This window comes from Myxocyprinus asiaticus, chromosome 41, assembly GCF_019703515.2.
Source record: "Myxocyprinus asiaticus isolate MX2 ecotype Aquarium Trade chromosome 41, UBuf_Myxa_2, whole genome shotgun sequence".
NCBI classification, from domain to species: Eukaryota; Metazoa; Chordata; class Actinopteri; order Cypriniformes; family Catostomidae; genus Myxocyprinus; species Myxocyprinus asiaticus.
Window position 1 is genome coordinate 32,243,834 of NC_059384.1, and position 26,832 is coordinate 32,270,665.

The 26,832-nt window shown below is 37.6% G+C and overlaps 1 protein-coding gene across 2 annotated transcripts in view; it reads right to left on the reverse strand.

Annotated features, from left to right (window-relative positions):
• Nucleotides 1–10,327: 10,327 nt before the first annotated feature.
• The window catches only part of LOC127431646 (procollagen-lysine,2-oxoglutarate 5-dioxygenase 2-like), a 93,051-nt gene continuing 76,546 nt past the window's right edge, over nt 10,328–26,832 (reverse strand). The window contains exons 14-20 of one of the 2 annotated variants that reach the window (XM_051682175.1): nt 23,992–24,054; nt 21,198–21,311; nt 20,881–20,946; nt 15,682–15,786; nt 15,227–15,373; nt 12,330–12,455; nt 10,328–12,023 (exon numbers count right to left, since the gene is read on the reverse strand). In XM_051682175.1, the coding sequence (XP_051538135.1) occupies nt 11,868–12,023; nt 12,330–12,455; nt 15,227–15,373; nt 15,682–15,786; nt 20,881–20,946; nt 21,198–21,311; nt 23,992–24,054 (777 nt within the window). In that variant the 3' untranslated portion in view covers nt 10,328–11,867. The remainder of the gene's footprint in view (nt 12,024–12,329; nt 12,456–15,226; nt 15,374–15,681; nt 15,787–20,880; nt 20,947–21,197; nt 21,312–23,991; nt 24,055–26,832) is intronic. The other variant, XM_051682176.1, reaches the window with a different exon arrangement.

A 26,832-nucleotide genomic window follows, 5' to 3' on the forward strand; every position in this document is an offset into this window, starting at 1 on the left:
CAAGTTGACCCTCCAGTGGTTACAGCAGAAAAAGGTGAAGGTTCTGGAGTGGCCATCACAGTCTCCTGACCTTAATATCATCGAGCCACTCTGGGGAGATCTCAAACGTGTGGTTCATGCAATATGACCAAAGACTCTGCATGACCTGGAGGCATTTTGCCTAGACGAATAGGCAGCTATACCACCTGCAAGAATTTGGGGCCTCATCGACAACTATTACAAAAGACTGCACGCTGTCATTGATGCTAAAGGGGGCAAGACACAGTATTAAGAACTAAGGATATGCAGACTTTTGAACAGGGGTCATTTCATTTTTTTCTTTGCTGCCATGTTTTGTTTTATGATTGCCATTCTGTTATAACCAACAGTTGAATATGAATCCCATAAGAAATAAAAGAAATGTGTTTTGCCTGCTCACTTATGTTTTCTTTAAAAATTGTACATATATTACCAATTCTCCAAGGGTATGCAAACTTTTGAGCACAAATGTATACTTTTCTGCATTAATTGTTTGTCATAAAATGTGATATCATCTTCATCAAAGTCACAAGTATAGACAAAACACAATGTGCTTAAGCTAACAACACACAAACAATTATAATCTTTCATGTCTTTATTAAATACATCCCATTAATCATTCACAGTGCTGTGGAAAAAGTAAGTGAACCCTTGGATTTAATAACTTTTCGATCCTCCTTTGGCAGCAATAATCTCAACAAAGTGTTTCCGGTAGCTGCGGATTAGACCTGCACAACGTTCAGAAGGAATTTTGGACCATTCTTCCTTACAGAACTGCTTCAGCTCAGCCATATTATTAGGATGTCTGGTGTGTATGGCTCTCTTGAGGTAATTCAACAGCATCTCTATTAGGTTAAGGTCTGGGCTCTAACTGGGCCACTCCAAAAGGTGGATTTTATTTTATTTTTATTTATTTGAAGCCATTCTGTATTGGATCACTTTGATGTTTATGGTCATTGTCTTGCTGTATCACACAACTTCTACTGAGCTTCAGCTGGCACACAGCCACACTGACATTATCTTGTAGGATATGTTGATAAACTTGGGAATTCATTTTTCCCTCTATGATGGCAAGCGATCCAGGCCCCGAAGCAGCAAAGCAGCCCCAAATCATGATGCTCCCTCCACCGTACTTCAACATTGTGATGATGTTTTCATGTTGGTATGCGGTGCCCTTTTTACACCATGGTTAGTGCTGCATGTTCTTCCCAAACAATTCAACTTTAGTTTCTTCAGTCCACAAAACATTTTCCCAGTAGCGTTGTGGAGTGTCAAGATGGTCTTTGGCAAACTTCAGGCACAATGTTTTTGTTGGAAAGCAGCGGCTTCCTTTGTGGGGTCCTGCCATGGACACCATACCTATTTAATGTTTTCCATATAGCTGAACCATGAACAGAGATGTTGACCAGTTCCAATGATTCCTTGAAGTCTTTAGCTGTCACTCTAGGGTCCTTTTTTACCTCAATGAGCATTCTGCTGTGTCCCCTTTGAGTCATCTTGGCTGGACAGCCACTTCTAAGGAGAGTATCCAATAATTTTAATAATTAAAAAAAAAAAAAAAAAAAAATTAATTAATTTTTTAATTACAGTACTAAATCATCTCCATTTATAGACAATTTGTGTAACTGTGGACAGATGAATATCTAAACTCTTCAAGGTAACTTTGAAAGCCTTTCCAGCTTTATGCAAAGCAACAATTCTTGATCGTAGGTCTTTTGAGATCTCTTTTTTTGTGTGGCATGGTCGATATTTCTTGTGAATATCAAACTCAGAATGTTTTAGTGCTTTTTATAAGTCAAAGTAGCTCTAACCACACCCCCAATCTCATTTCATTAATTGGATGCCAGGTTTGACAACTCCTGACTGTAATTAGCATTTGTTGACGTCATTAGCCTTGGGGTTCACTTACTTTTTCCACAGAGCTGTGAATGTTTAATGGGATGTGTTCAATAAAGACATGAAATATTATAATTGTTTGTGTGTTGTTAGCTTAAGCACATTGTCTTTTGTCTAAACTAATGATTGATCACATTTTTTGACCAATTAATGCAGAAAATCAGCTAATTCCAAAGGGTTCATTAGAATTATAACAATGTACTATATTCAGGATTAATAACTTCATATTCAGATTTACAATTATATATTTGGTTTTCTAGATATACATTCAGGATTTTTAACAATACATTTGGATTTACAACTTTAAAGTTATAAATGAATATAAAATTATATATTCATATTTAAAACTATATATTTATATTAACAATTATAAACTAAGAAGCATAACTATATATTCGGATTTGATATACAGTACTGTGTAAAAGGCACATAAGATGTTTCACAAAAGCATTTCTCTTAAGATGGTTATTTATATCTTCAGCTTTAGTGTGTCAATAGGAAATATAAATGTTAGACTCCCAAACATTATTTTTGCAAATAGGAAAGATTAGATTAGAAGAACAGGGAGCCCTGCAACAGATGTCATGGCCCCCACAAAGCTCCCCACTGAACAGCATGTCAGTCTGAGATTACATAAAGAGACAGAAGCAATTGAGACAGCCTAGATAGATAAGAGAACTGTGGTGAATTCTCCAAGAAGCTTGGAACATCCTATCTGCCAACAACCAAGAAAAACTGTGTCCAGGTGTACCTAGGAGAATTGGTGCTGTTTTAAAGGCAAAGGTGGTCACACCGAATATTGATTTAGCTTTTTTTTTTTATGTTTACTGGACTTTGAATGACATTAAGTGATAAATGAAAACTATTTATGTCATTATTTTTGAAGACATCCTCACTATGCAACATTTTTCACAAGTGCCTAAAACTTTTGCACAGTACTGTATATTTATAATTCTAATTATATATTCAGATTTCTGATTATATATATAAATAGCTATTTATTCAGATTTACAACTATATATTTGGACTTCAGAATCAGAATCAGAATGAGCTTTATTGCCAAGTATGCTTACACATACAAGGAATTTGTCTTGGTGACAGGAGCTTCCAGTACACAACCATACAAAACAGCAACAAGACTTTTAAAAAATAATTAAAATTGAATAAAAAATAGATAAATATTGAAAAGAAAAAAGTATATATAGAATACACAACAGACATATATATATATATATTTGGACTTATTACCATAAATTCTGGTTTACAAGTATATATTCAGTCATATAACAATATATTCAGAATTTATAACTATACAGTATATTCAGATTTTTATATATATATATAATTTATTGTAATTGAAGTAATTGCAATGCATATGTTGCTTGCAAAAATGTTTTTAATGTTTTTGAGAAAACACGACTACTATTGTGCAGCTGTCAATTAAGAGGAATGCTTTTTGCACTCACAATGATGTAGGAACATCTACTTGTCTACTTGTAGGGTCTTGGTGGCAAACCTTAAATCTTTACTAACATGTTATATATAATACATTATCATGGAATTCACAGAGTATAAAAAAAGAATAAATCTAATAAATCCAAGTGGCCTGATCTAACTTCACACTTCCTGTCCATTTTGACCTTTCATTCTGTGATCTTCTTGACTAAAGCTTTCCCTCTCAGCTCTGTTTGATAAGTATTCCTTGGCAATCTTATTAGTTTGAACCTTGCTGGTTTCCTGTGCCGCTGCCCTGCATCAATGTCATCTTTCAGAGCAGAGGGTAGAGGGGGAGAGTGGCCACAAAGGGGTCTTTCTGTAGGCAGCCGCTACACTCCTGTCTCTGACCTACATCGCTCTTCATCCCTGCATTTCTCAGCAGCTTCTTAAACCCACAGAGCCAGATGGAAACATTGAACAAGTCAGGGATCTCTTCCCAGCAAACCCCAACCAGGAGACAAAAGATGAAGGAAGGGGAAAAATCTCACACCTTGGGCTCAGAGGGCATTTCTGCCATCATCCATCGTTATTAGAACTTAAAACCTTTCACTAGTTCATTACAACAAGTCTACACTGACGATATGTTCACATTGACAGTGATTGGAAGTGTTTTATTTATTTTTTAATGATAGTATGTGTTGTTTTTGAGGCAACATGAGCAACAGTGACATTGGCAATCGAATGTTGAGCAGAATTTATTTATTTTTTAATGAGCAGCACAATGCAGTGACTACCAATGAGAGTGTAGGCAGTGGAGCTCACATGCTCCACCTCATGTCAGATACTGTAGTTGAGTAGTAACACTAACAAGCAACCAACAGTACAGCAAATTGGCAACTTGGGTTATAATGACAAAACTAGACTGTTCCCATTATAATCAATAAAGCCATCTAGTTTAATTGAGTATAATGGGAGCTATCCAATTTTGTTTGTGTCATGCTTAGGTATGGGCATTGTAAGGAACTTAACGATTCCGGATTCGATTTTGATTCCTCTTAAAGATTTCGATTCCTTAATGGTTTCATTAACAATTCTTACTTTTGAGGTTGAAATATTTGGAAATAAGAAATGCAAGTTTTATTGCAATAACTGCACTCAGCTGTCTGTTGCTGAATGATGATATCTTTTCAGATTTCAACAGAGCAGATATAACAAATCAGAGATAAATTAAATGCAATTCTTGCACAGACTTTTTAATGGCTTTTCAAAGATTTTTAAGAGTCATAAATTCAACCCAAAAATTGGTCCTAGATTTATATGAAATAAAAATTCTCAGCAAACAAACAATGTGATATATTTACTTATTTTTAAAGTCCACTGGTTAAAATTGTCAAAACTCTTAATGTGTAGTACTATTTTTAACTACACATTGTCATATGAACAAACAGTAACTGCACGGGGGTGTTTTTTTCCCATATATTGATGTAACTGCTTAACCACCATAGTACGATGCATTGATGTAGAAATTAACTAGCTAGTCAAGACTGTGTCGCACATCCATTGTTCGAACTACGTTGGTTGAGCTGGTGTTATGACGTTATTCAAGGGGTGGAGTAATAACTTCTGCAAATATTAAATAATAATAGCTTATTTACACGTACACCAGAAATCCATTTAATGCGAGAAAAGACACGAAAGCGGCATGCACATTGTAATGAGACAGATGAAAAGGCTGCACTCACATTTCAGAATGCCTTGTGACAGAAGTCTTGACAGAATGAAAGATAAACAGTATATGGAAAAAAAGATACAAAAGCCTCAGCAAAGTCAAATGATGTCCATACAGCAAACTAATAAGGAACTATGCTTCTAACCATAGGTAAAGAGCTGTAGTTCCAACCAAACAACTCTGCGATGCTGTTTGCGAGTCTTGTTGGAACTATGGTTTTGGGAAACACTAAATCATTTACTATGTTGGTAACAATGGATCTTGCGACCATAGTTGGCTAACAATGCTTTTGGGAAATGCACCCCTCCCTGATTTAAGTCTCAATAGACTTAAGGACAACATTGCATAACACAGTAACAGTTCTTTGTTCATTTCGAGTTGGATATCACGGAAGTAATTAGATTAATTTAGTAACCGTTTCAACTGATGTGTAAGTGTTTTATAATTCACTAAAAAGAGCCAGCTCATAAGAGTAATTCGTTTAGTTAATGCACTGCACTGGTCGCGCTGTGTGTTTTGTGCTATAGACTCAAATTACCGGCTCATTAGAGTAATTCGTTCAGGAATTTTACTACACTGTGTGCACTGTGTTTTGAACTATAGATTCAATAGAGAGGAAGCACAGACGCTATATAGCACTGCAGGAAACACTGTAAGAGAACGTTAGTACTAACACAATCTCAAAAGAAGTTGTATGAGTTGGCAAAATAGTATGAAATCATACAAGCTTGTTTGTATGTATTTGTACGAATTCTAGACGTGCAAATACCTGGATATGTAATGCTGGGATCTGTCATTATGTCACTTTTCCCATCATTGCAATGCCTATGACACACAACTCTACCTCTCATTTCAGCCTGATGATCCTACGGTTGCTGCACGAATCTCAGCCTGCCTCGCAGACATTTCGTGCTGGATGAAAGAACACCACCTCCATCTTCACCCAGCAAAGTCTGAACTTCTTATTTTTCCAGCTAGCCAGCAGTTCATCATAATTTTTCCATTCAACTAGACTCATCAAAAATAACACCAACCAGGACAGCCAGAAATCTCTGGGTTATGTTTGATGATCAGTTGAACTTCACAGACCACATTACAAGAACAGCACAATCATATATATTTGCACTGTATAATATTAGGAAGATAAGACCCTTCCTATCTGAGCATGCTACACAACTCTTTGTCCAGGATCTTGTTATATCTAGACTGGACTACTGTAATACTCTTCTGGCAGGACTTCCTGCATGCACAGTCAAACCTCTGCAACTGATCCAGAACGCAGCAGCACAAGAGGTCTTTAACGAGCCCAAGAGAGCACACGTCACACCTCTCTTCACTGAACTGCACTGGCTGCCAGTGGTTGATTGCATCAAATTCAAGGCATTGATGCTTGCCTACAGAACAATCACCAGCTACGCACTCTTTTATCTACACTCGCTACTTCAAGTCTATGTACCCTCCAGAGGCTTAAGATCAGCGGGAGTAAATGGCTCCTCAAGGTATCCTCTCACAGAGGCACAAAATCACTTTCCCGGACCTTCACATCATCCATTCCTCTTTGGTAGAATGACCTTCCAAACCCCACCTGAGCAGCTGATTCTCTAGCCTTCAAAAAAGGGAGATGTTTTTTAACCTTCAAAAAACATCTAAAGACATGCATCTCTTCCGTGAGCACTTAACTCAACCCCACTAATCCTCTTCTTTCTTCTCTAGTAAAAAAATAAATAAAAATTCAAAATTAATTCTTGTTCACCACTGTTTCCCCCCTTCCACCCTACTTGTGCATCTCTAAGCAATTTGCAGCTTTGTATTACAGCATTTCTCTTACTGCCTCTTTAGGATGAATTGCTTCTTTTGTATTCCTCATTTGTTAGTCGCTTTGGATAAAAGCGTCTGCTAAATAAATAAATGTAAATGTAATGCGGAAGTAAGAAAACTTCCGCGTGTCAGACGTTGTGTACATGCTTATTAATTGTATGCTCTAACCCAAACCCCATTTCTAAACCTAACCATAGAGTAGAGTCTGTAAGGATGATTTGAAGCATAAAGAGTATGTTTTGTATGATGGAAGAAAGTAATTGTATTGTTTTTGAAGCAGGCGAAGGAGAGTCGCCTGACTGGCTGACTGGCCGACCTAACTCGTACGATTTCATACGATATAGCGAATCTACTATTTCTCTGTAAGAGTGTGTTGGTTAGTATGGGGTTACTTCTGCATCTGCTGAAAAATGCATGTCTAAGAACCTTTAACAGAACCAAAAGTCAAGAAAATCATTTGGTTCTGCTACAGAATAAGGAATAGAACTGGTTCCAAATAAGGCCACATCCACATTAATCAGTTTAAGTTTTAAACCTCCCTTTTCAGTTTCCTAACGTCATATTTTTTCAAAGTATGCATTTATGCAGAGCATTTTCAATGGATGAAAATGCCTTTACAGTATGGATGAGAGGCTAAATGTAGCAAAATCGATATGATTTCAAACAAAAATGGATTAGTGTGGATGTGGCCTTAGAACTGATTCTCGGTTCCCAACCCTAGATATGCTGCTTGCTTGCAATGTTTACGTACATTCACACTGACAGCAATTCAACTGTTGGAGGTCGCCAATTCGCTGTATTATTGTTTGCTAGTAGGTGTTCCTACTAAACTAGAGTATCAAACTGTATCACTAAGAAGATCATATGAGCTGCATTGCATCACTGCTCATTTGCATAATGTTAAACTCTGCTAAAATTTGTAGCATCTCCAGTCGAAAGTGCTCATGACCCTTTTTTAAGAGTGGGGAAACACAGGACAATCAGTGATGTTGATATTTTTTTGGTGTCTCAAACAGGAAAATTACTGAATGAAAATAATTAGCTCAGGACTGTTTGTGTTACAATTAAAAAATGGCAACTAGGCAAATTACAGCTACAATAAGTGTGCTGCCACAGATAGCAAATAACTAAGCCTTTATCTGATTCTCTGACAAGCCGAACACTCTCTGCATTCGACTGCGGGAAGGTTTTACATTTCAAACGCTGTTTGTCATGTACATCACAGTTTCAGTTATTGTCCATTTGTTGCAGTTACGCCCATTTGAGTGCTTGACCTATCATACAGATTCAAATATTGACATATACATTGACTGAAAGCCCGATAATCAATAAACAATTGATTTACCAATGCAAATAGTGCTCACAAAGCTTCTTTAGACTTCCAGAGAAGCACTGAAGCCTCTTGTCCAATCAACATTGATCTATACACAAATGTAACGGTACAGCTATCTGCCATATTCTCCCATTGAAGCACGACTTTAATACTGTTCTATAGGACATGTGTCTACTGACTTCCAGGGCCGTAGCAAGGTATTCTGGGCACCCTGACTGTATATTGCTCTGGGCCCCTTTCCTATTAAAAAATACAGTTTAGAATTTGCTGTAGGGCCCCAAGAATCGTTACCACCTTCCACCAAGTTGATTATGTTATTTGAACAAACAGCGCAAAAGTTATTTTTAAAGTTTTATTCAATCAAATATTGAAATAATATAGAAACATTCTAAATCTATTCAACGTTGTTGCTGCATTTCTGATTAAACTGTAGGGGAAGCTGTGCTTTGCATTCCATTTTAAAGCAATCGCCACTAGTGTGAACGCATCTTGACAACTAGATAACTCCCATCATAATTTACGAAGCTGCCTAGACTGGAAGCATGTGACTTCAACATTTTCAATTGATCTTAAGTTGCATGCCTGCAGTCTTTAGACTGATGAAAGCAAATATGATTTAAAGAGCATAAGATCATTCCTCATTCCATTTTAAATGATCCAGCTGCATGTAAGCAGGAAATACTTTCAACTCCCTTGCATTCTCCTTAAATTGCACTAAAATACCAACACCGCACCCATCTTACTTAAACACAAGTTCAAGTATGTGTCACTGAGCATGTAACAGCGATTTCTTCAATTTGCAATCTCTCTAATTTACATGAGAACTCACCTGAACAAATTTATTCTGCAGAATGCCGTCATGTATGGTTTGACAAAGGCATATGAGTGACATATGATGGACATGTTGATGTGTGGAATATGCATGTTTCAAGGTGCATAATAACATGCTTGGCTGAAATGGTGTAAAATGGAATGTTTCATTGTGTCTGTCATTTTCCAGAGCTGCACTGTAACAGACTCAGTCAGTGCTTAAATTATGGACTGTTCCTAATCTTGATCTATCATCTGAAGAAAGTGCATTAAATGATGTGCTTCGCATGACTGCTCAGCTAAATGTGCTTAATGATTTCATAATGGTAGTATGGAATTTTTTACATCTCACGTCAGTTTAACCACCACAACCTGTGCTGGGAAATGTCTACTGAATCACGGGCTATTTTTAATCCTAAATGTATAATTTTGTCCTTAACAACTTTCAACACAAAGCATTTTTGTCAATGGAAGATAAAAAAGCTCTTTCTTTTTAAAAACACATTTTATTACTTCAAAAATTTCAAAATAAGTTAAGAGATTGACCTGGCTGAGACATTTATAAGGAACAACTTTCAGAGATATTAAAACATTTAATATCTCTGAGACATTTTCATTTCAGAAAATAAGGCATATTTTACTTTTACAGTAAAACACCTTCCTTCAGCAAAAATTTATTTACCAAAAAAAAACTGCAACCACAATTAATTTTAAATCCTGTTGTCAAGGTCAAACATTTTGACAGTATATCCATAATCCATAGCTGCTGGAAGAGTTGTGTAACCCCTTGGTAATAACCATTTGGTCAGTAAACACATGGTCAGTTACTACATGTTATTGTATTGCCTCTTCATTTTGATCAAATCCAGATAATTGTACAGTAGGGCTGAAACTAATAGTCGAAGTTATCGACAATAAAAAAATGTTGACAAAAATTTTCATTGTCGATTGATCTCATGATATGAGATCACATTAAACTCAAATGATGACACATGAGAGCAGCACTGCAGTTCACTCCTTACTGAGGAGAGGAAGAATTAAACAGATCACAGTCCAGATGCACTCTAAACTTTCCAAACAGATTCAGGTGATGTAGATCGCAAATTATGAGGGAATTATAATGCAAAAATACCAAATAAGTAAATACAGAAGCACTCTCATTGTGGAATAAGCAGAGCCAAAGTTTTTTTTTTTTTTTAAAAGGAAACACACCTGCGTTACATCTTAAATTCTGTTGTATTTAATGTGTTATAGCTTTATTAAAGTTCAAAAAATAAGTAAGCAGATCATGTAAATAACTACAAACTCTCATTTCTCTGTGCGGTCAGCGCCTCTTCTATGAGTTGTGCAAATGTCCCGATCTAAGGGGGAGAGATTGAAACTGCATCCGGCTGATGCACACTCTGTCACGGGGACGCTCATCCCTCAAGCGCGTGCTTGCCGCAGCTAGATTATAACGTGATGGCTCGCGACTTATTGAATCATAATATATGTCACTGTGCGTTTCTTATCGTGAAGAAAACTGGCAACACACAGCTTTATTTCTAAGAGAGAGTTTGTTTTTTTGTGAGTTAAAGATGGATTGAAGTGAACAGAAAGGTGAGAGAGGGTAGTCTTCTCCCCATTATACACTGAAACAAAATAAGTTTTTGATTTGTTTTTGTTTTGGCTTGTTTGCAAAATAAATATCTAAAACTCCTTTAAAACAGCGTACATTTACTTTAGCAGCTATACTGCAGAAAAAAAAAATTATCTAAGAATGTTGAATATAATATTGAAAATATCTAAAAATCCTTTAAAAAAGATATATTTCACCTGAGAAGCAGCATATAAAATATTTAGACTTGTTTTTAGAGAATAGATCTTGAATATAAGTATATTACTCGCAGAAGTATAACCAAGTGAAAAAATACACTTATATACAAAATACACTTATATTTAAGAGACATTCTCTTAAAGCAAGTCTAAATATCTTATATGTTACTTTTCAAGTAAATGTATCTTTTTTAAGGATTTTTAGACAATTTTAAATGGAAAACAAGACAAAAACACTTGATAACAATAGGATTATTTTTGTGAATTTATTTACTGAATTAAAAGTATTTTTTTCCCTTTAATTCAGTGAATGTCATTTAGAGGTATTTTAAAAAAATTATTTAGTCCTCTTTATTGTTAGTAAGCACGTTTAATACAACCTTTTAAGTTGGGGAACAAGATGAATAATCTGTTAAGAGCTAATGATTAACCGTTGCAATAATCGCCGATTAGTCGAATAATCGTTCTAATAATTGTTAGATTTATCAATTATCAAAATAATCGTTAGTTGCAGCCCTCTTGTACAGTACATTAAGCTCACCTGAGCACACAATGAGGTCCTCCTTACCAATCTAAAATGAAAGTAACCAAGTAAAATTATACTTACTTAGACCCTAACGCTAAACACCCTGAACCAAACCTGTTAAAATAAAGAGTTACTGACCTCACCTGATGTTACCAATATTGCAGTAGAAAAATTACAGTCAAATATCTCTTGTAATGTAATATTGAAACTGAAACAAGGTTTATATGTATGAAAGTTTGTGTGTGTGTGTGTGTGTGTGTGTGCGTGCGCACCAACTTAGAAACCTTTATTAAACTTGTGTTGAACAGCATTTCTTCTTCTTTCTCGACAGTAGTAAATGTTTAGAGCAAACACAAACAGTCACACAACACATGAACCAAGAATAAATCAGCAAAAACAAACAGACAACCAAACAGATTAGACTACACAAACATATGAAGGCCAGTGAATTCCTCGTCTAGAATTCCTAGAACTGTCGGGAGCATCTATGGATCTATGAAGGACACTGCTATGTAGCGTGTGCCGCTGGTGGTAGGTAGTCCTTCATGAAGGTGGGTGAGTCTACCTGGATGCATGAAGCTCCAGCCTTTTCTAGGAGACTCTATGGAACAGTTATATCTGTGGAATCGACACCCTCCACCCTGAAATAGAGGGGAAATGTCATAAGGTATGACTTAAAACCACACGTGAAGCTTTTTCAAATAAAAAATGCACAAAATTTGTAAAAGATTAAACAAAATGTTTTCTAGATTCTAGAATGTTACAGTATTTGGTGTGAAATCCTTCTGTTTATTTCCAGGTTTAAGTAATAGAATAAAATAAAACAAAATAAAATACAAATTAAATAAAATAAAATAATAAAATAAAATCTCAGATTTTCACACTTTTTAACCTCCACTGTATTTGAAAACCATTTTTGGAAATAGGCTAATATAACACAAGCTTGCCTGGAAGTCCATGCCCTTGTTGTTGAGGGCAATATTAATGGTAAATGTTGAGGAATCGTGATGTGGTCGTAAATAGGCTTGTCGGTCTGGGGTGTACTTCACCACAAAGTTCATAATCGCATAGCCCTGCAAAAAAGATGGGATACACAATCAAAACCCAACATGGTATGAACAGCGCTTTAACAGACTGGTGTTTGGACTGCTATATGGAATACTTCATCTGGGTAAATATTCCATAAAGAAAACAGATGAACATTTGTCCATAATGGAGGAGGACCTTTAATTATTATTATTATTTTTTTTTTTTTTTTTATTATTTCTTTATTTTTATTTACTGGCTCTTTTAATGGATGACCGCAAAAGACCTCAGACTCACGGTGCTAATTGAAGTTCATATTTCATGAGTCAAATCAACCAGAGACCTAACAGTGAACAGTGGACAAAGAGCATTCCAAAAGAACATGGAACAAATTCCATGAGTCAAGTCAACCAAAGAGCTAACAAAGCTCTACTAGCAGGCTGTTAGAATAAGGCTTGTGAAATCATGCTGATGTGTAATGTACATATAATGTCCCTGTGGCTGAAAAAATAAATAAATAAATAAATAAATAAAATAGATGTAGAATATGAGTATGAGTATGCCCTGTTTACAGCTAAGAAGCAGGGGCAAAGTTTCATGAGTCTGACTAAAATAATTCTAAATGGCAGACAATCTAATTGGGTGCGTTTGAGGAAAAGGTGTAATACAAGATTTTGTCTGTCACTGTATTTATATGAACATCCTTTTACACATTTGACACTATTTGTCTTGCAGCATTCAACTTCAGATTTTTATTTTACAAGTTTTCACATCGGGGCTGTGAGTGTAAATTTCATGTTACAAGTACAAATATTTATTGTACAAGTTCTCAAATTCAAATCTACAAGCTCTCGAGTTTTGCAACAGATTTACCTTCATACAAGTTGGACAGTTGCCAAAGGAATAAACCAAACTAAGAGTTAGCACAACCAAGCACGGTGATGCAGTGGTTTACTTTGTATTGGTGTAATACACAACTGGGTGGTGCTGTCCTTAACCTAGTCAGGTTCACTCAGGGTATGATGCTAATGAGCTTTACCAAGTTCCGATTCAATACAACCAACCGTTGCGAAGATACAGCCACATTTCCTATTTGGTGTTGGCACAGTCAAAACAAATGTGGTGTTATCGAGAAAAGTATCCACTAGGACAACAGCTTTTTGTTTTGCAATTTGTTTTAGCCAGTTTTGGTTAAGACTGGGAGAATTTCGTATGAGAAGAAGCAGAAAAACTGTTTTTTAATAAAAATAAGTAATATTATTGGACACTGCATGACCACAGGAATGACTTTAAGCCCAATCATTCAAAAGTTACTGAAGTAATGAAATGCATAAACATGTTGTGATGAGGAGGAGGGCATAGCCGGGCCATGAGGGTGCACGGCCAGCACTGAATCAGCTGATCAGTGGGAGGGCGAGATAAAGGGGAGCCGAAGACACCAGTTCGGGAGAGAGAGACGCACGTGGCCGCATGTGTGTCTGTGTCCTTATGTTTTATGTTGTTTTTTAGATATCTCATTAAACCTTATGTTTACTGTTCAGCCGGTTCCCACCTCCTCCTTGCCCGTCCTTTAACTTTTACAGTGGTTCCCACCTCCACCTTGCTCAGCCTTGAACTGTTACAGTGGTGCCGAAATCCAGGAGGGAGGAGGGATGCGCTGTTGCAGCGTCCTCGCTGCTGCCATCCACCAGGGGAGCAGCCGCGGCTGTCTGCCTAGGGACGGAGGGGTCTCTGCCGGCCGCCAAAGAAGGGGAGGAGTGGTTCCTTCTACAAGGGCCGGAGGACTTGCTGCGATCCGCTGGGGGAGGAGCAAGCTGACGTCTGCATGTTTGTCTCTGTTCATTATGTTTTATGTTGTTTTAAGTTAATTTATATCATAAACCTTTATGTTGACAGTTCAGCCGGTTCCCGCCTCCTCCTTGCCTGTCCTTATACTGTTACACATGTATATTAAATTTAAATTTATTTTGATCACAAGGCGAGAATATCATAAAACTGCTCAGGTACCTTCAGGACATGGTGCAAATGATGCCTACCAAGTTTCATTCCAACCATCAAAGTTACCAAAAAAGATACCAAAATTATGCTAAAATACAAAATGGCAGACAGGCAATATGGCCAATCATGACAAAATCGGTATTGTTTTATTCCAAAAAAAAAAAAAAGAAAAGAAAAGAAAGAAAAAAAAGGTTCAAAAGTTTTAATGTAAGGGGTAAGTTCCAGTCACCAAGAGGAGAGTATTATGATTTATTTGTTTCTTGACCACATGAGTATTAAAAAATTAAAACCAGAAGAGAAGTGTGTGATGCTAGAGGGTTTGGCAAAAAAACATAAAGTTGGTCAGGTGGCTATTGATGCCTATTCCAATCAGTGTGCCAAATTTCATCATTTTCCTATGCATGGCTTATAGGACTGCCATAGACTCCCTTTGGGGAAGAACATTTTTTTGCTATCTAAAACAATATGGGCTGGCCCCTAATTACAAACTAAGTAAAAAATAAAACATCCAGAACCATGAATGAGAATTTCAGGGAAAAATGTGCTTCATTTTCATGAAAATGCAAAACAATCTTCATGGTACTTTGGTGTTAATGGTGTTAAATCTGAAGCAGTTCGAGGTGAAAAATTACCTGGATATTATCTAGACACCTTAACCTAGTTCACCTTAACAGTGCTCATCTAGCAAACAGCATAGGACAATGTGCCATAGAAAACAAGAGAGAGGTATAGGGAAAAAAGATGGGGCAGACATTCCTTAACACATTTCTGATTTAACACCCGATTATAGCTCATCCCAGACCCAGACAGACTGACTCACTTTGGTGTAATAGCCGGAGAAGACCTTGAGAGTGACAGGGGAGATGAATTCTCTGATAAAGTGAAGCCATTCCTTATCATAATCGATCTGTTTCATATGAATGTCATCTGTTGGGACACTCTCATACCCTCCAGTGATACGCCTGTCCTGAGGGTAGAAAACAAAATAAATGGGCATGAGTTCATGACAAACCTTGAATGTGCTCAGTTAGTAATTGTTCTGCTGTGTAATGTCTACCAAAAGGAAAAGTGATTTCCACTAAGCAAAGCCAAGACTGTTTTTAAACACCTTCATGTCTTTAATGTTCCATGAAATAGGAATTAAATATGTGCATTACTGAATATTCTTTTAAGAATAATAAATATAATCCTTTTTATTGTAAGTCTTACTTTTGGGCAATCCTGTGCAATGTGTAAAAGTGTGAGACTGTTTTAAAGCCAGTGGGTTTGACTGACCTCGTGTCTTCCACCAGACCATGTCCCATAGTTTTCCATCTCCTCCACCAACTCATCACAGGCTTTTTCCGAGAACACAGGGAACCAGAAAACATCTGTGCATGGCTGCAGAAACATAAACAGGTGCTTAGTATCATCCTTTCAATGCTCGCCCACAGCACACTGCAGAGGCACAGTTGTTCTTGCATAACAAATGCTTACTCTCGGAAAACCTACATCAAACTTTACAGTGGGATTGTCATGCGAAGACAAATGGTATTTTGTCAAAGGCCGATTTATCCTTGCTCTATTGAAATAAAAGAGTTCAATGTAATATGCAGACATACTCTTATGTTCACAAAGCAAAGCACCATCTCCAGTCCAAATAGTCCATTTATCAGAATCAGAATGAGCTTTATTGCATACACAACACATTTTTTGTATTTTGGTGATAGGAGAAACAAATGCACACAGAACATTACAGTGAGACACAGAATATAAAACAAGGTAAGATTATAAATAGACATAAATAATAGGACATATAACATAGAATGGCGTATGTACATGTGCAAGTGGTAATGTATGTGCAAGGTAGGGGTATGTACAGTTATTGAATTAAATATGTGAGTTTACATATGTACGTGACATATTTATTTACATTATTGCACTATGGGGGAGTCCTAAAGGCAGTTTAATTGTTCATGTGGAAAATGGCCTGAGGGTAAAAACTGTTCTTGTGCCTGGATGTCCTGGCACTCAGTGCTCTGTAGCATTGACCAGAGTGCAACAGTTCAAAAAGGGAGTTGGCAGGGTGTGTGGGATACACAGTGATTCTGCCTGCACATTTCCACACTCTGGAGACATACAGGTCTTGGAGGGTGGGCATGGGGTAATCCTCAAGTAATCCTCTCAGCAGTCCTGACGGTCCGTTGTAGTTTCCTTCTATCTGATTTGGTGGCTGAACCAAACCAGACAGTTATAGATGTACACAGGACAGTCTCAATGATGGCCGAGTAGAACTGAGTCAGCAGCTCATGGGGCAGGTTGAACTTCCTCAGCTGGTGAAGAAAGTACAACCACTGCTGAGCCTTCTTCACAATGGAGTCTATGTGGGTGTCCCATTTCAGGTCCTGATAGATGGTAGAGCCCAGGAACATGAATGACTCCACTGCTGCCACAGTGCTGTTCAGGATGGTGAGGGGAGGAGTGCGGGGGTATTTCTCCTGAAGTCCACTATCATCTCCACTGTTTTGAGCATGATCAGCTCAAGGTTGCTGTGACCGCACCAGACAGCCAGCTGATCAACCTCCTGTCTGTTGCAGACTTGTCACCGTCGCAGATGAGACCAATGACCATGGTGTCGTCTGCAAACTTCATGAGCATGACAGAGGTGTCCTTTGCAGTGCAATCATTTATGTACAGGGAGAAGATCAGTGGAGAAAGTACACATCCCTGAGGAGCACCAGTGCTAATAGCGAGGGTCCCAGATGTGAGTTTCCCCAGTCTCAGTAGCTGCTGCCTATCTGTCAGACAGCTGATGAGTCATTGACAGATTGGGGTGGGCAAAGAAAGCTGGGCCAGTTTGGTTGAGAGAAGATCAGGCATGATGGTACTGAAGGCTGAACTGAAGTCCACAAATAGGATCCTTGCATAAGTCTCAGGTCTGTCAAGGTGTTGCAGGATATAATGCAGTCCCATGTTGACAACATCATTCACAGACCTGTTTGATTGGTAAGAAAATTGAAGGGGGTCTAGCAGGGGTCCAGTGATGTCCTTAAGGTAGGCCAAAACCAGTCTCTCAAACGACTTCATGACCACAGACGTGAGAGCAACAGGTGTTCAGACAACAGGTTATCTCAACATTTTTTTCGGGGGACTGGAATGATGGTGGAGCGTCTGAAGCAGCAGGGAACTTCACACTGCTGCAGTGATCTATTGAAGATCTGTGTGAAGATGGGTGCCAGTTGGTCAGCGTAGACTTTCAGACAGGCAGGTGAAAAACCATCTGGGCCTGAAGTTTTCAGTCTTCTGTTTCTTGAATATCTGGCACACATCCTCCTCACAGACCATAAGTGCAGGTTGAGTAGCAGGAAGGGGGAGGAGGGGGGTTCCAAGAGGTGTTGGTGTGTATGTGAAGTGAAGATCAGAGTGATCAGAGTGTGAGACTGGGCCTTCCAAACCTGCAGTAAAACACATTCAGGTCATCAGCCAATTGTTGATTATCTACAGAGCGAAGGGGTGGTATCTTGTACCTGGTGATGCTTTTCAGGCCTTTCCACACAGATGCAGGATTGTTGGCTGAAAACATTTTTTTTCAGCTTTTCAGAGTAGCTTCTTTTAGTGATTCTGGCCTGGTTGAACAATATGTTATCCTCACTTCTGTAAGCATCCTCTTTGGCATGATGAAGCTCTGTGTTTTCCTGTAAACCATGGTTTATCATTATTGAATGATAAACATGTCCTTGTAGGGATGCACATATTCTCACAGAAACTTATATATGATGTCACAGTATCTGTGAGCTCGTCCAGGTCTGTGGCTGCAGCTTCAAAAACACTCCAATCAGTGCAGTCAAAGCAGGCTTGTTCCAGCTCTGCTTCATTGGTCCATCACTTTACAGTCCTTACTACAGGCTTAGCTGATTTTAGTTTCTGCTTGTAGGTCGGGAGAAGATGAACCAGACAGTGATCAGAGAGTCCCAAAGCTGCTCAACAGACAGTGTGAAATGCATCCTTTACAGTGGTGTAGCAGTGGTCCAGTATACAGTATTTCTGTCTCTGGTGGGACATGTGATGTGTTGTTTGTATTTTGGCAGTTCATGGGTGAGGTTAGCTTTATTAAAATCTACCAGAATAATGATAAGAGATTCCGGGTGTGATCTGTGATGTGATTAGCCAGCTGTTGCAATGCTGCATTCACACATGCTTGTGGTGGGATGTACACACTCACCAGAATAAACTAGGAAAACTCCCGCGACGAGTAGAAAGGCTTACATGATGAAGAGCGCTTCTAAATTAAGACAGCACATCTTCTTCAACACTGTTACATCTGCACACCAACCTTCATTGATGTAAAAGCATGTTCCACCGCCTCTCGATTCCCCCAATGATTTCGCAACGTGATCCGCTCTGAACAACTGGAAGCCTGGCAGATGTAATGCGCTGTCAGGGATGGCTTCATTCAGCCAGGTTTCCGTGAAACACAGAGCAGCGGAGTTAGAAAAGTCCTTATTTGTTTGAGTGAGCAGAAGCAGTTCATCTGATTTGTTGGCGAGGGAGCGGACATTCACCACATGAATACTCGGCAGCGAAGACCTAATGCCGCGTTGACGAAGCTTCACATGCGTGCCGGCATGCTTCCCTCACCTGTGTCTCTTGAAGCACTTGTAGAACACAGCTGTGCCTCCAACTAAGATGTATAATAAAACATCAGAATTATCAAACATTTATCAGGTATGCTCTGCCGAATATTCAGCAGTTCATCCCTGGTGAAACTGATTGGGAAAGAGTAACAAAAAACATGACAAACAAACAAAAGTAACAAAAACGCTAGAGAGCTCTACACCGAAACAGCCATCTGCGGTGCCATCTTATTTATCTATGAAAATAATCTACAAATACAGGTCATTCTGAAAGACGTCATTGTAACGTCACAACCATGAGCACATTAACTGCACCAAGAACATCAAAACCTTCCATTCTGAGCATGTTGCACAACTCCTTGTCCAGGTTCTTGTCATCTCAAGAATGGACTAATACACTGTTTCTCAATTTTTTCCTGGAGTATCACTAACACTTCACATTTTGAATGTCTCTAACACACCTGATTCTTCTGATTAGCTAATTAGTAGAATGCTCCATGATCTGAATTAAGCCTGTCAAATAAGGAAGAGATCCAAAATGTTAGTGGTACTCCAGGAAGGATTGAGAAACACTGGACTACTGCAAAGTCTAATTTATAGCCTGCCTTCACGCATGGGCAATTAGTCTTTGTCCAGGTTATTGTGATCTTAAGAATGGACTGCTGCAGTGTATAACTTTTAGCCTGCATTCCTGCATGGGCAATTAGTACTCATCCAGGTTCTTGCCATCTCTAGAATTAACTACTGCAATGTCTAACTTCTAGAATGTCTTTTTGCATTGTAAATTAGTCCTTGTACAGGTTCTTGTCATCTCTAAAATAAACTACTACAATGTGTAACTTCTAGCCTGCCTTCCTGCATGGGCAATTAGTCCTTGTCAAAGTTCATATCATCTCTAGAATGGACTACTGCAACATCTTACTTCTAGCTTGTCTTTCTGCATTGCCAATTAGTGCTTGTCCAGGTTCTTGTCATCTCTAGAAGAAACTACTACAGTGTTTCTCAATTCTTTCCTGGAGTACCACTAACACTTCACATTTTGGATGTCTCTATCCAACACCCCCGATTATTCCGATTAACTAATTAGTAGAACTCTCCACGATCTGAATTAAGTGTGTAAAATAAGGATGACATCCAAAATGTTAGTGGTACTTCAGGAAGGATTAAAAAAACACCAGACTGCTGCGAAGTCTAATCTATAGCCTGCCTTCACACATGAGCAATTAGTCTTTGTCCAGGTTATTGTGATCTTAAGAATGGACTGCTGCAGTGTATAACTTTTAGCCTGCATTCCTGCATGGGCAATTAGTACTCATCCAGGTTCTTGCCATCTCTAGAATTAACTACTGCAATGTCTAACTTCTAGAATGTCTTTTTGCATTGTAAATTAGTCCTTGTCCAGGTTCTTGTCATCTTAGAAGAAACTACTTCAATGTGTAACTTCTAGCATGCCTTTCTGCATGGGCAATTATTATGGGTTTGGAAAGTGAGTAGCATCAAAGTCACTTTAAGGCAAATCAGGTTACACTGCAGACATGTTCATAGAACTTTTGGGCAGCTATTTTCTGTCTCTATATTGGATACAAGTGGGATACAAGTAGAGATGTTTCTAAAATGGTTGGTCAAGATTATGAGCAAATAACATATTTCAACAAAGGTGTTATGAATTGTGCTTCTTTAGCTCATATCGCATACAAAAAAATTATAAAAAAACAACAACACAAAGAGTGTGGTAACAACACAAATCCCTTTCCCGAAATTTCAGTGACACTATAACTAAATGATGGAATGATATTCTTATCCATACACCAAACACTGTCTTCTAAATGAATAAATGAAAAATGTAAATGTTTGTTTATACCTGCTCTAAGAGGTTTTCTGTGAAAATCCGTGTGTAGTTTGGGTGGATGTATTTCTCTTTCCAGTCCTATGGAAATGAAAGGATTAGTTCTTAACTGTATTTGTTCACTGACTTGCATACCAAACAGTGCTAAGCCCCTCTGCATTCATTAAGTCCAGTACAGATGGAGGTCAGCACAGACTTATGTTTATCCTTTCAGCATTCCACTTAAGTATTTATGACAAATGTACCAGTAAATGAAAACGTCTGGATTCTTATGCTCTGTTGTTTTTGTTTCAAACACTTGACAGAAAACATTTGGTTATCTAGTTACTCACCAGAGGATTTTCAAATATTTGCCAAAGGTCATTGTTATAATGAGACGTGTTATAGTTGGCAGTCGATATTAGCCTTCCAAATTCATGACGATTTGTTATGTACATGAAAACTCCCTGTGGTGGACAAAGAAAATAACATTAGATCCAACAAATTCTATTTATAAAGGAAAATATCCAACTTTAACAACATTAATGTTATACAATGTAAAACAATGTAAAACAAGAACAAAAATAAACCACCTGGCATAATCCAAAGTCAATGATTAGAATAAATCGCCAATTAACAAATAATTTGTGATTTATTGTAGAAAATTGTGTGACTTTTAATAGAGTGCAACAGTCGGGTTCTGCACGTAAAAATCCCATTCATTTTCTCCATAGGCAAACTGATTTTTAACAATAACTTATAAACCTTCCAAGACAGACCTACCGTGAGCTCCGAGGATGTTAATCAATGGTATATGCTACTGTTAAAGCCATCAGTTCACATTATCTCAACTTCATTGTTTAAACATTATTTTTAATAGTGGAATTCCCGGTGAAGAACGACACTATCCATGATCTTGAAGAGAAAGATCCACCAGTCAGAGAATCACGGCATACAAAAGCACGCTAAAATACCTCTGCAGCGACCGCCCACTCCCATAAAACTATGAATAATGCAACTGAGTCTGTCTCCCTACTATCTCAAACTACTTGTATATTTTAAATACAATTAAAATACATTGTTTCTATACTGATAGTCAACAACTTTAAATCAATAGTTTTTAATTTTTCCATAGTTTTTCATTTGATTACCTCTGCAGCAAATTTGCTTAATGGGATTGTAGTTCATGCCCTAATGAAAGACATTAAGTAAACCGTCTTCTTGTCTTTTTGTCTGATTTTTATGTACGTTTTTGCTTCAAATCAAACTTTGTAGCAGCCTGGTCTCATGAAATTTACGTCAGCATTGCAATGTTTTTGCAAAACTGAAATTATGTGCTTCATAAAACATTTGGCTGCACTTTTCAAGTGAAATGTCCAGCAGGGGGCGCCAAAACCGAGCAAAATGAGGTTGCAATCTGGCAAAGTTTTTAAGGTGAATTTTAGATGAATGAAGTGGTTTAAATAAAACGTACCTCCCTAATCTAAAACGTTACCCTAAACTTAACCAATAGTGTCCGAAAAGAGAGAGTTTAACAAAACAGACATCCTTAACGTTAACCAACACCTAACCTTAACCGATAGTTTTTTAAAATTCAGAAGTGAAATTAAATATTTTCTAAAGCAACCACGTCAATTCGTGTCACTTCTATAACTCTGTTGTGTCACGTGTCAGCTTGAGTTCTTGTCTGGTTTTGAAACACGGTCCTCTGAGTCCAAAGTCCAACGTTCTATGAGGTGCACTATCGTGCAAGCTAGTCATATTAGAATAAGTGTATATATGTAGGTGGGTCTGTAATACAAACGTTAAAATATATAATTTGTCAAAAGATGCGTTAGAGTAAAAGTGTGTGTCGATAACATATAGCAGGGTCTGAGAAAAAGAAGTCTTTATAAAAGACGTAATCAGCCACCGAAGTCATGATTTGGTTGAAAGTGACTAAAACACACAGTTGTTGTAGCACCTCTTGTGTTCATTTCACTTGGAAACTGCAGGGATTTGTACCTGGAGACACGTATAACATGTTTTGCGAAAATGTAAGTCCATGACCAAGTTGGTTTGTAGTGTTGTGATTCACCTCAGAGCTTGTAGGTTTGGTTCATGGCTTAGAACTCTTTTATGAAAGATTTTATGAATTCCCAATGGACAAAATTTTCAGAACCAAGGCAGTTGAAAAAACGGTCAGACACTGTTGTGCTTTATAATGGAGGGCAGATATTGGGAATGGCTGTGAGAGGGGAGGGAACGGGAATACAGGCAAGTGCTGGGAACAGAGCAACTATAGTAACCAACATTCCTGTTTACTACTCTAGAAGCAAGGACAAGATTTCTAACATCAGAGTTGGTGAAGATCCAGACTTAATCTAAGTCTAGGCTTTTACAAAACACGTACCAAAGACTGGGAAAAAAGAGGTCTTCTACAAACAATTTCAAATATCAATCTGAATTGAAGTCAATGGTATGAGTTACATTTTAAGTACCTAGACTGAGATAAGTCAAGGAGCTGGTGAATGTAAGCTTCATGTTACTGGTGTGCTTTGGAGGGGATTTCTCTTGGATATAGATGCTAATGGAGGGAACACTTTAATGCAGAATATCTTAATTTCTGCATTCATAAGCCTTTCCACCACAAGTAGGACTTTCTGGTTCTGCATATAATATCTGGTGCTTTCTCTCCAAGTAAACTCCATCAAAAAGCTGATGTAGCTTAAACAATGGCATCACCTTCACAAAGGGTTGGGCTAATTTCTTAAACACATCTATCTTGGAAAGATGCATTCCGAGATGAACACAACTTTTAACTTTGTTCAAAAGCCTATAAGAAAATGCACTTAAATGTATGAATTTATATGACCACAGTGAACTTTAAACGGGGATGTAATGTTTTTTTGACATGTATAGTAATTTATTTCAAAAGCATTTTTTAAGTATAGATTATCAAACACATATTGCATGAACTTTAAGCATGCAAATATTACATATAAGTGGACCACATCCTTCCAAAATGTAAATGTATTGCTACATTTAGTAATTTAGTATGGTTGGATTATCACTTGCTAACCATTTGTAGAAGGGACACCTTGCTTTAAGACATATATTAGAATTTTAAATGATAAACATAACAGAATAATCAAAATAAGATTAAACCTTTGGAGGTCTGAGCATATGGAATGATTCCGGGGAGGGAGATTCTCTTTCTCTTTGTACTGTCTAAAACGAAGGAAAAGCACCATGTAAATTATATAATGAGACAAAACAGAGTAAAACAGAAAGAGAGGGAAGATATGAACACCCAGGATAGTGCTTGTGAGATGCTTGAGAAGCAAAAATCCCTTATTGAGTTTTTAAGTTGGCAGATTATCTAGGCAGAAAAGAGCTTATGCATAGCTTCAGGTTGTCCTAAGCAACAGACATGAAGCATTTTAGTAATAAAAAAGGCATAGTTGGCCATTGGTTGTTAAAATGAGAATACATAGCAGCCAGCCAGACATTCCCATTCCTATTGGTTCAAGGTCTCGTGGTGGATGTAAAAGGGGTAGAGGAAGATGATGATAGGACATTACTGGAGCAGAGAAATCTGTGAATGCAACTCAGAGGACATAGACAGACAGAGAGGTCATATAGCACATTGATATACTTTGAATACTTGCCAGATACATCTTGATCACAGAGCAGCAGCAGATGTTTAAAAGCATAAGGAAATCAGGCACTAATAAAATAACATTGCATGTCACAGACAAATGGCTTTCATGTTAACAAAAACAGTACATGTGTGTTTTCAAATGAGGAGAGGAGAAAATTGCATACCTTTACACTTACACTACCAGTCAAAAGTTTAGACCAATTTGACTGAAATTTGTTTCTTATCTTAAAATATTATGATCTAAGGGCTTTAATGTTTAAATGATTACAGTTCATATAAATATAAATTGAACCTATGAATAAATTAATTTCTAAAATGTAGATGTTATTTTCAGTTCAATTGCTTTTCCCGTCTCGTCTCATCTCTGCTCTGCAATGCTTTGCTCTGCTCTTTGTTTTGTTTTGCTATGCTTTTCTTTTCTGTGACCTGTTGCACGAAGCTGGTTTTAGTGGTTACCCAGGTAAGTTTGAGTTTAGTTTGAGCAAACTCTTGTCTTTCGGGCTCAAGGATGTGGGTCAGTTTTTACCGGTTTTCATCGCCATAGCAACTTATGCCACACAGCTAACCTGCTCCGTAGCAGGTTTTATTCTGGGTTACAGATCGCAAACTGATGCTGAACAATCAGCTGTGAATAAAGTGACATCTCTGATGCAAGTCACTCCCCCATCTCTCGCTCCAAATTAAAGTGCACTTCAAAGGGAAATGTATATATTAAATACATTTTGATTTATATATATTTAATATATTATGCCTACTAATAAGATATTATAAAATGGATTATTTGAGAGTTCGGGAAACATTTGATCTTTTGAGCAGCAGATTAAAATGTGTTGAGTTTCTTTTCATTTCTTTACACACCGTACCTGTATGCAGTGCGAAATGCTAAGAATATTCAATTATATTTGTCTTTTACTTTAATATAAAAGCTTTTATATTTTAGATAATATATATATATATATATATATATATTATGCTTTTAAAATGATTAAGCCTGTCTTATTGTGAACCTATATCAGTTACACATTATTTTCAGTTTTGTTTTCTTTCACGGCAGCAGGGGTGTTTCTTTATGCTGTGTAAATGTTAAAATTCTTCATATTTTCATAATGATCTCTTGATCTTCAGTGGGGAAGTAAATTATGCCAACTCTCTCCAAGCTTCCCGCATTGGCTGTTCGTGGCAAACGTCACTCATTCATGTGCATGAGCTTCAGGGTTAGCCACAAACTTGGGATCAAACTCTGAGTTGACGGAGAATGTTTGTACCGAGCTTCTTGAGATCGCTGAACCCAATCTAAACCGGTTTGGCTCTATCTGGTTTTCTCAACCTGAAACTTACTCTGAAAATCTGAGTTTGTTCAACTAGCTTCCTGCAACAGGCCTCTTTTTTCATTTCTTTTTTGTTCTGTTCTTTTCTGTTTTTTTTTTTTTTTTTTTCTGTTTTGGTTTGTTTTATGTTATGTTTTGGTTTGCTGTTTTGGTTTGTTTTGTGTTCTGTTCTGTTTTATATTGTTTTCTTTTTTGTCCTGTTTTGTTCTATTCTGTTTTGTGTTCTGTTCTGTTTTAAATGGATGAGTTAGACCAGATTGTGAATGAAAAGCAGCCAACAAGTATTCAGTATACTGGGGCACAGCTACCTATTTACAGGGATGTATGCAGTATCAACGTTTGACGGGGGGGTGGAGGGGGGGTCCCCCGGTCCCTCCTTCAACGCGTCAACGATTGACCACAGTGTGCAGACTAGGGGTGTAATGTTCTCTGTACGGTTCGCCACACACGGTTCGGTAAGCATCGGCACAGCGATTCACCTCAAATTTAATGACGTATCTGGAGCACAAGGTTTGGTGAAGAAAACAAAGCTTCAAACAGACAGGCACAGTTATAACCTCCACTAATGCACCTCTATGGCTCTGTAGATGGACATACTCTGCCTGTGTTTAACGTGGGTCAACTTGATGACATCACAGTTCTGCATGCATTGTGTGTAGTTGAAAATGGCAAGTGGAGAAAACGAGCTGCTGATAGAGAAGCCCTCTGCATTTTTCCTTTCTGGGAACATGTTTTTTTGCAGTTAATTATAACAGCAATGGTCAAAAAACTTTTACAAAACAGGCACTGTTTACAAACATCGCTCGGCGCGAGTGCTGTAAACTTTTTTAATTTTTTTTCAATAATGCACACAAGGGTTTAAAACGTGCACACGAGATCTTCCTGTTTCCCCGTGCTGCTGTTATCTATTGCGAATGTCAATAATGCGCTTTGATTAATGGCATTAAAATGCCGTTATAGTAATACACTGATACAAGATTAATCATTTATGTTGACATCACCCAGGGAAAGAGGTGA